The 9,415-nt window shown below is 38.2% G+C and overlaps 2 protein-coding genes across 4 annotated transcripts in view; both read left to right on the top strand.

Annotated features, from left to right (window-relative positions):
- Positions 1-527: 527 nt before the first annotated feature.
- LOC100183795 (inhibitor of growth protein 3) lies at positions 528-4,127 on the top strand. 2 transcript variants are annotated; one of them, XM_018815060.2, is made up of 6 exons: positions 528-835; positions 1,020-1,166; positions 1,499-1,648; positions 1,881-2,051; positions 2,427-2,724; positions 2,908-4,127. In XM_018815060.2, the coding sequence occupies exons 2-6, from the start codon at positions 1,074-1,076 to the stop codon at positions 3,450-3,452; spliced, it is 1,257 nt and encodes a 418-aa protein (XP_018670605.1). In that variant the 5' UTR covers positions 528-835; positions 1,020-1,073; the 3' UTR covers positions 3,453-4,127. The 2 variants fall into 2 exon arrangements, with proteins under 2 accessions (XP_018670605.1, XP_002126978.1); XM_002126942.2 differs by having other exon boundaries at positions 2,427-2,673; positions 2,908-3,998.
- LOC100182379 (GPI ethanolamine phosphate transferase 3-like) overlaps positions 4,113-9,415 on the top strand; it is an 11,096-nt gene continuing 5,793 nt past the window's right edge. The window contains exons 1-9 of one of the 2 annotated variants that reach the window (XM_004226913.4): positions 4,113-4,470; positions 4,967-5,158; positions 5,481-5,633; positions 5,979-6,094; positions 6,160-6,293; positions 6,656-6,740; positions 7,023-7,863; positions 8,460-8,637; positions 8,751-8,875. In XM_004226913.4, the coding sequence (XP_004226961.3) occupies positions 4,142-4,470; positions 4,967-5,158; positions 5,481-5,633; positions 5,979-6,094; positions 6,160-6,293; positions 6,656-6,740; positions 7,023-7,863; positions 8,460-8,637; positions 8,751-8,875 (2,153 nt within the window). In that variant the 5' untranslated portion in view covers positions 4,113-4,141. The remainder of the gene's footprint in view (positions 4,471-4,966; positions 5,159-5,480; positions 5,634-5,978; positions 6,095-6,159; positions 6,294-6,655; positions 6,741-7,022; positions 7,864-8,459; positions 8,638-8,750; positions 8,876-9,415) is intronic. The other variant, XM_018815059.2, reaches the window with a different exon arrangement.

Genomic DNA, 9,415 nt, shown 5'->3' on the forward strand with positions numbered 1-9,415 from the left:
AAAATGAAAAAAATCCAAAAAATAATAATCACCCACAAAGTAACATACTTGGTAACTCGTAAGCTGGCGCGAGGTGCACACCCGTGTTATAACGACTGTCGTTTTCCGGCCACGCGAGGATAAAGTAAGTTACATTCATTCATGTTATAACTCGACAGTGAGCATGAGGTGTATAAATACACCATGTGTATCTGGTGTATAAGAAGACACCCATGTTATAACTTGACAGTGAGCATGAGGTGTATGAACGCACCAAGTGTGTCTGGAGCGTCTGGAGTATAAGAAGACCCCAATTTATAACCCACAGTGAGCATGAGTTGCATAATATCGTTAAAAAGTAGCAGATAGAAGACCATGTCAGTTTATTGTGTGCCAAACCATAAGTGACCGGCTCCTGATAGGTAGTTTTTTGAATTCGAACACGCACTTCAAACTTTAGTCCCCAAACATGTTTAAATGTAATAATATTATTTCTATAAGTCACAGGGGAAAGTCCCTAAAAATATGTTTTAATTCTAAAAGTTTATAATTTGTTTTAAAGTTTGTTTTGTTTTTACAACTTTAGGACAGAGCAAGCGTCATTTATTATATTAATATACTTTTGCGGGAGTTGTTTTCTGCACAGAACGCGTCGTTTTAGTTTATTTCATTCTGAATACGATTTACGTACATCGGGTATTAACATACGTTACAATACATACGTTGATACCATGATACGTATTAGGTATTCCTACTTCTCTGTAATATATCAGTAATGATTTGTGACCAAACTTGTAATTATTTTCAGTGTAAAGTGTCATAATCAATGTCAATTCGCCTTTCAGTTGCGTTACAGGTAGGTAATATGGTTTCTGTATCAAAAGTTGGTAAGCTGCGTCATCTTTTTGTTATGTTTTTGTAAATGGTGTTCCAGTTCTAGTGTATATAGGTGACGTCCTACAGCTAAAACATAAGGTCCTAGGAATCACAGTTGTTCTATTACCCAGTCCTCACGTCTTAGGTTACTTATTTTATTTTAGATTTCAAAACACATCTAACAAGTTGCGTCAAAGTAGGAAGTTTGATTAAACAAAATGTTGTACCTTGAAGATTACATTGAGCTCATTGAACATCTGCCATCAGATCTACGGGAGAGGTTCACTGATATGAGGGAGATGGATCTACAGGTTGGTGGTTCAAGGCTCGCCCTTGCTACTATTGGTACTATTGTTATGAGTTCAAGGCTTGATGCTGCTACCATTATGGTTTAAGGGCGTATGTGTCTTTGGGCAAGACTCCTAGAGCTTCAACCTAGTAGTGGTCACTAATGGGTTGTCTAACAACGTCATACCTAAAAACAATCAGCCACAAAGTTATATACGTAGTAACTGGTAAGCACGAGGTGTATGAAACAGAACACACGTGTTATAACGACTGCCGTTGCCTCACCATACGAGGATATATAAATCTCATTCATTCAAACATTTACCCTCGCTCAATTAACACCTTCACCCACCAGGTCCAAAACTCGGTTGATTCCCTGGACGACAAAGTCAAGAAATTGTTCCAAAAATGTTTCATGAAGAAAACTAAGATCACGGGCGCTGACCAAGTTTACGAGGAAATCCGAAACGAATATTACAAAGCATTGGAGGACGCTGATGAAAAGGTGGATGGTGTTTGGACTAAGTTTGTATGGGGTCCATTGTTATAGATACAATGTTAGGGATGCCTGGGGCGTGCTGCACTTTTTTTTCCAATGTTTGAAACACAAGTGGCATCATAATTTATAGCAATCTAGTTTTACACCTTAAAAATGTTTCACCCTGCTGTATGTCTTAATAAATGGGTAATTGGCAACCATGTTTTTAAACTAACTCAAAGCCTTGCTACCTTACCAGGTCCAACTAGCAAACCAAATATACGACTTGGTCGATCGACATCTGCGTAAATTAGATCAAGAATTATCCAAGTTTAAGATGGAGCTTGAAGCCGACAATGCCGGGATAACTGAGGTGTTGGAACAGAGATCGCTCGAGTTGGATAATCCACAATCACAACAAAGGACCAGTGTGAGTTGTTATTATGTGATGTCAGTATTAGTATTTAACATTATTTCACTGTTTGTGTAAGTTAAGTTTTGTTTGACTTAATTAATGCTAAAAAATGTATTCAAAATTTAGTAGACTCAGTCACTCACTCAAGTGTGAGTTTCACTTATATAAATTTTATAATGTGGTCAGTGTATTATAGTTGTACAATGTCGAGCCCAGTGGGTACTATGGCATTGTAGCACCCTGGGTGTCGGGGTAATTGGACAACTCTGTCCTAAATCGCAGGCACACTGCTTCAAAACAATTAGAAACAATGTATTGGTTACACCAATTTTCACATAAGATTTATAAGTTCGACTTTCCATATCTAAACTTCATTTTATTCTCTCCCAGTTACAGAAGGAACGTCGCAAACACGCTGTTGGGGGAACCCCCCACACCAGTACCAGCAACACGGTGACCATAAATAACGGCGACGGCCCGCCTGAAAAAAAGATTAAATCGGAACAAATATTAAAATCGGAGTTACTCGCTCACCTCCAGGATAATTCCAATCTTGAATATACGACCAAAGTGTTGAATGAAGTGGCGGAAATAGGGGGGAGGGAGGTGGCTGGCTTCCCCATTCATTATCATGAAGGTTGGTGTGGTTTATTTACAGCAGAAATCCCTGGAGGCTCACGTAGACAAAGTAATCAATTTCTACTTTTGATTAAATTTATGTTTGTGTTAATGAACGCTGCGAAACAAGGTATTTATTACTTTAAAAAATGAGTTAATGGTACTTTTATGTTTAAACCTGATATCTACGTTTATTGCTTTAAGTTTGATATTACTTTTGTACTTTTAATAATATTTACTAATTCCCCCCCAGTTGAAAACGAGATGAAAGAGAATCAGTCATCCGCGCAACCCACCCGACGCACTTCACTGGTTAAGCATGAAATCAAGATCGAGTCACGCACCAGCGAATACGACAGAATAAGCGTTGACTCGCTTGATGCGAACGAACAAGTTAGCGACTCAAGTATTTGCTCCGCCACCGGGGGTGCTGTACACCGCCCGTTTCGAGCGAAAAAACAAACTTCGAAAGCAGCAGCTTGGGTGCAGCAACGACAACAAGCAGAAGCAAGATTGGAGCAGCGGAAAAAAGAAACAGCAACCGTTACCGATAGCAACGACCCTGGCGTCGAGGTCATAGGTGAAAGTTCAAATGTGGAATGGAACTTTGACCCCAATGAGCCGAGATATTGTTTATGTAACCAAGTGTCGTACGGTGAAATGGTGGGATGCGATAACGATAAATGTCCTATTGAATGGTTCCATTATGGCTGTGTGGGGTTGGAGCAAGCACCCACTGGGAAATGGTTCTGCCCACAATGCACACAAACAATGAAAAGAAGGAATAAAAACAAATAGTGATTGTTATATCATAATAGATTAATTATCTCCGCCATCTTAACCAAATTATTAATTTTTTCCTTTACGAATTTTTAAATTCTAACCCATATTATACTAACTTCAACTGTATTGGGTTTAATTTCCAAATATGTTTTACCCGTGCAGTTTTTTAAACTGTATACCATAAAACTTTCACTATAAAAACTCATATTTAAAAACTAAAAAAACTTACATTTGAAAAGTGTAGAAATTTTCTTCTTTGTTATTAAACCCCTGCTTTATATTCTATAAAGAACTAAAATAGAATTTCTGAAAGTCTCCATTGAAATGATGTCATCGTTTATGCCATAAATTTCACTTTAAATCAAGGTTTAAAATAAGTTGCCAAGTTATGTCGTATTTACCTTGGCTGTGTTTCATATACGGTGCTTAAAATTGACAACATTTTCCTAATTGTGGTGTAATAATTCAATGATGATGTAACAATCACTTGTGTTTGTGTCAAATTTTAGCTTATGATGTCACAATGTGTATTGTCATACAATTGTATCAATTTAAAAAAAATTTTTTTTTTTTTTTAAATTGAAATTAATTAATTGCAAATTTTCTATACTTACACACATATACCCAATACTTGGTAATTAACTCATACGGTTGTATCATGCGTGTAATAACGAGTGTATTCTGCATATAGATGGTAGGCCATTATGTTAAGTTGTACTGGTGAACCACAGTTTAAAAGGATTTGTATTTTCCTGCTTCCCATCATATCTATATGGGTGGGCATTGCTTTGTACAGTAAAGGATTCTTATTAACAAGACATGAACTTGGAACGTTCAATTCTTGCGAGAACGGCACAAAATGTTGGGAAAAGCACGAACTACCATACAACAAAGTTATCTTAGTGATAATTGATGCATTAAGGTTCGACTTTGCAAAGTATGGCGAGGGTGTTGACGTCCCGTATCGGAATAAACTGAAAGTGTTTCGAGATCTGGCTCGCAATGAAGGATGTGGGAAGGCAAGGCTGTTCAGGTTTGTTGGTGTGGATTAGAAGTGGTGTTTGTGAGGTTTTATATGGGTGAGGTAGCAGAATGTATTTTGTGTGTTAGAACCACAACTATCGGCAAGGTTGTTCTGGTTGGTTGTGTGTGGTTTACTGTTGCTGTCGTAGTGCATGGCTGTAATTAAACTGTCACCAATGTTGTGATTCTAAGTCTTTTGTCACTTTTATATGGAAGAGGTCGCAGAGTAAATTGTGTGTTGGTGTTGATTCCAATTTATGAGTAAGGTCTTTTGTCACTGGTTCTTTTTATATGGCTGAAGTCCTATGATAGGCCATGTTGTAGGGGCTGTTTTGGTTTGTTGTGTGCGGGAGTTATACCTGCAGTGTAAGAAAAAAATATCAAAAGTGATTCTCGTCTACCGATTAAGGACCTCCACTTTTTGTTATTCACTTTCAGCCATGGTGTCTAATATAATATGCCGTGCAAGCCCCTAACCACTTTAACTTATACATATACCACCCCAGGTTCCACGCAGACGCTCCCACCACCACTATGCAACGCATCAAGGGGATGTTCACTGGAGGTTTCCCCACATTTATCGACATCAGTAATAACTTTGCATCCTCTCATATAACGGAGGATAATATACTTGATCAAGTTGGTGGGAGGATTGTATTTATGGGAGATGATACCTGGATGACACTGTTCCCTGGAAGGTGGGTGTTCTGTGGTTCTCGTTTGGGTTACTAGCGGCAATTAATGGGGATATAGTTACTTAAACTGCCAACTTACAAAATTGAGGCTGGGTGTATGTGCTTTTGGGCAAGTCACTTAACAACAATTGCTCAAACCCAGTGGTCATAAATGCGTTGTCTAAATTGTCAGCCACACAGAAAACAATCACTCACAAAGTTACAAAGCAATATTTTCACATTTTTAAACCCATTTGAAGTTTCATTTAAACCAGTATGATTGCTTTTACATTAGGATGCAATGGGTATAATTAGATACAATTTAATACATTCAATTTATCCGCAGGTTCGAACGTTCATATCCGTTCCCCTCCTTTGACGTGAAGGATCTTCACACGGTAGATAACGGGATATTGAAGCATTTATTCAACGAGATCAAAACTAAGGATTGGAATTTAATCATTGCTCATTTCTTGGGGGTTGACCACTGTGGGCATAGGTGGGTTGTTGACTGTTGTTACCTTGTTTGTGGCTTAGAGTAAATGTTGTTCTGTTCTATATGGGTAAGGTCATACAGCGTGGCACGACAAAAGGCGTGGGATTTAGGCCAGAGTTGGCCCATTACCTTAATAAACATGGTGCTACAACCCATAAGTGACCACTGGGTTGGAGCAATATTCATTAAGTGTTTTCCACAAAGCAGCATCAACCCTTGAACCCGGTATTCTTTCTTACGAGATAAGTGCTCTATTTACTGAGCTGTGGTTCCAGGGGTTCTGTCATCACTAATTTATACAGATCTCATGTTTAACATATATTTATAATAAAACCAATGTTACCATAGATACGGCCCCCTTCACCCCGAGATGGGGTCGAAACTCGAACAAATGGATGAAATGTTGAGGTTGGTGGTTGAGAGGATGGATGATGAGACCTTGCTGTTGGTGATGGGAGATCATGGTGGGTGGAAACATGGCAATTATGTTTGTGTCTTTACTCAAAAATTGCAACCCTGATATTACCAGGCATGACGCAAACAGGGGACCATGGAGGCGACAGTGTCGATGAAACGACATCAGCGTTGTTCGCATATTCCCCACTAGGTGGCTTTGATGGTAACCTTGGTAACGACTTGTGTTTGGGGGGTGTTGTACAACAGGTGGGTGTTTTTAATAATATTTAAAGCCATTCTTGCGCATTGTGCAGTATCTTAGAATATGTATATTGTCCCAAACATTTGCTGTGTTATGTATTTAATATTTCATAACCTGAGTTGTGGGCCAGAGTTGACCATCAACACACCTATGTTAGTTAGCACTACGTGCCAGACCAAGTTGTTTATAAGAATGATAGGCAAACTGTAGCCTGCATGTACAACATAAGTACATCCTGTATCCATTGAGTGCCTCATTAATAGCTAGTAAAGTATTCTATTAAAACTAAATAAAGTATCTATTTCTGAAAACATTACTAAACCCCCGCACACTTTTGCTTCCAACATATAATAACCCCACGATCTAGGTTGATCTTGTGCCAACATTATCTTATATCTTCAACACTTCAATTCCTTCATCCAATCTTGGAACTATAGTTATGGATTTATTTGGTGAGTTTAGTTTGGGAAGACCTTATATATTCTGTGTAGATGGGATTCTTTGTTAAGGGCCTGGGATTAAGGCCATAGTAGACCATTACCCCAACACCTAGGGTGCTACAACCTATTAGTAACCACTGGGTTGGAGAAATTGCCGTTCAGTGTCTTGCCCAAGGACACACGCCACAATGGTAGCAGCAACGAGCCTTGAACACATAACCTCTGGTCCATATAGACTTACACCCATTGCCACAATGCTAGCAAGATACATAACAATAAATATTTCTTCCACAGATCCAAACACAACCAACCACCAAGATATGTTACATGTTAATCTTGATCAAGCAGAAACTTATTTAACGAATTACAACCAACAATTCAACATTTTTAACACAGAAGATTTTTTAACGCTAAAAAATTTATTGCAAAACGCAAAAAGTGGTCAAAATCCAAAACACATGATATCTGCACTAGAGAGAGCTAGAGAGCTATGCAAATTAGTTTGGGCTTGTTTCAATGTTCCTTATATGGTGGTAGGATTGCTCTTCGTTGCCACCCAGTGCTTGTGGTGTGTGGCATATACATATTTTACGAAACGAACACAAAAATTATCGGTTTTTCTAACTGCCCTTACCACTGTGATTTCAATGGTTTCTATTTTCCATCAAAAATTCATAACTTTTTCTCTATTTTCCACAATTTGTCTTTTTATTTTAACTGTTACAAACATTTTACATAATTTCAAAACCTTCAAAAAATTTACCCGAAATTTATTTTTGCAATTTATTTTAGTAACCCTTGTATATTTAACCCACCAGGCCTTATATGCTTCCAACAGCTTTGTAATCAATGAAGACAAAATCCAACAATATTTTTTCACTTCTGTCATTTTTTTCCTTTTCATGAAAGACCTTACAAAAATGACACCCCCCAAAACCACCAAAAACATTAAATTCACAAAACTTTTAACCCACCATCTTCTACTACCATGCATTTTGTACTTAATGCTTCTTATTATTATTCGAGTGTCGTCAGTTTTCCAAATATGTCGTCCTGAACAACACTGGTGTTACAAATTTTCAACCCAAGAATCAACATCAGGATTGGAAGAAAGTTTTAAAGTTGGGCAAACTCAGTAAGTTTTGTTTGAATTTTATTTTAAAACACTAAAAATTCCTTGGTCCCCAGCAGACCATGTTATTGGGCCTCAAACACATAGAATATTAAAATCCAATATGTTTATAATTTAGTTACAATTTATTTAAGCATGGATCAATGAATGTAACTTACCCATTACTTTACACGTCAACCTCTGTGGTTATATGCATGCATTGTAACCATTGATGCTTGGTTTGATGCTGATATCTTTGACGTATGTGTCCTTGGGCAAGACACTTAACAGACATTACTACAACCTAGAAGTTCCTTATAAATCGTTGTTATTTTGCTACCAGAAGACCAGTTCTTAAAAGTCAATTAATTTAATTCAACCAACAAATTGGTTACACTTACATGGCAGGACACTTAACAGACATTGCTCCAACCCAGTGGTCACTAATGGGTTGTAGCACCCTGAGTGTTGAGATAATTGGCCAACTGTGACAGGCAAGACAGTCTTTATAGTACAGTTGTTCTATTTCATACACCTCTTTCCACTTACTGGTTACCACAAAGTTATACATTATACTCCTCTTATCCACCTAATAATTAAACATAATAACTTCCTCACAGATTAAACAGCTCACTCGTTTCCCTATTCTTTATCATTGGGTTGATTTACTTCATTTTAAAATCGAGTGGCAACTTACGCAACAAACTTTCCCCTGCCGTTGTTGTAACCACCAAGCTCCTACCTTTTACCGCTGTGTTGATCTTCCTGGATTGGCAAATTCAAGCTATTGATCAAAAGGTTAGTGGAACCAGGTTCAAGTCCTGCTCTGGTAACTACAGTTTTGTGTATATTGAGAGATCTCAGGTTGGAATCCCGCCATGCTCTTACATTTACTTGTGTTTACTCCCCAGGTTTTGGAACAACTTCCGCCGTTCTATTCAACTTTTCTACCTCGATGTTCGTTGGTTATTTTGCTCTTTAGCTCACTCTGGTGGATTGTAAACCCCCTTGCTGTTCACCTCATGCACCCTGGCAGGTATTGTGATGTAATAATAGTGGATTGTGACAAATATTTGCTAAAATAACGGACTTATATCTTATGTGTCTCACTGTAAACCTCACCATAATAGAATAGAATCTCTATTATTGAGTGTCTATAAACTGCCTTAGTGGGGTTTAGAAGGTAGCACCCTGGGTGTTAGGGTAATGGACCTACATCCCAGGTCTCAGGTGTGCCGCACTGAAGACCTCACCCTTATAGAATAGAATCTCTATTATTAAGTGTCTATAAACTGCCTCAATGTGGTCTAGATGGTAGCACCCTGGGTGTTGGGGTAGTATACCTACATCCCAGGTCTCAGGTGTGTCTCACTGAAGACCTCACCCATATAGAATAGAATCTCTATTATTAAGTATCTATAAACTGCCTCAGTGGGGTCTAGATGGTAGCACCCTGGGTGTTGGGGTAATAGACCTACATCCCAGGTCTCAGGTGTGCTTCACTGAAGACCTCACCCTTATAGAATCTTCTAACTAAATTTTTTATCCAGAGGAGGGCAGTACAGAGATGAGCTGA

The sequence above is a fragment of the Ciona intestinalis genome, unplaced genomic scaffold, assembly GCF_000224145.3.
Source record: "Ciona intestinalis unplaced genomic scaffold, KH HT000026.1, whole genome shotgun sequence".
NCBI classification, from domain to species: domain Eukaryota; kingdom Metazoa; phylum Chordata; class Ascidiacea; order Phlebobranchia; family Cionidae; genus Ciona; species Ciona intestinalis.

Excerpts from the sequence above, each read along its gene's own strand:
- LOC100183795 (XM_018815060.2), top strand. The coding sequence starts at position 1,074 with ATGTTGTACCTTGAAGATTACATTGAGCTCATTGAACATCTGCCATCA. Across the intron at positions 1,167-1,498 it reads TGAGGGAGATGGATCTACAG|GTCCAAAACTCGGTTGATTC; the intron begins GTTGGTGGTTCA and ends TTCACCCACCAG. Across the intron at positions 2,052-2,426 it reads AATCACAACAAAGGACCAGT|TTACAGAAGGAACGTCGCAA; the intron begins GTGAGTTGTTAT and ends ATTCTCTCCCAG.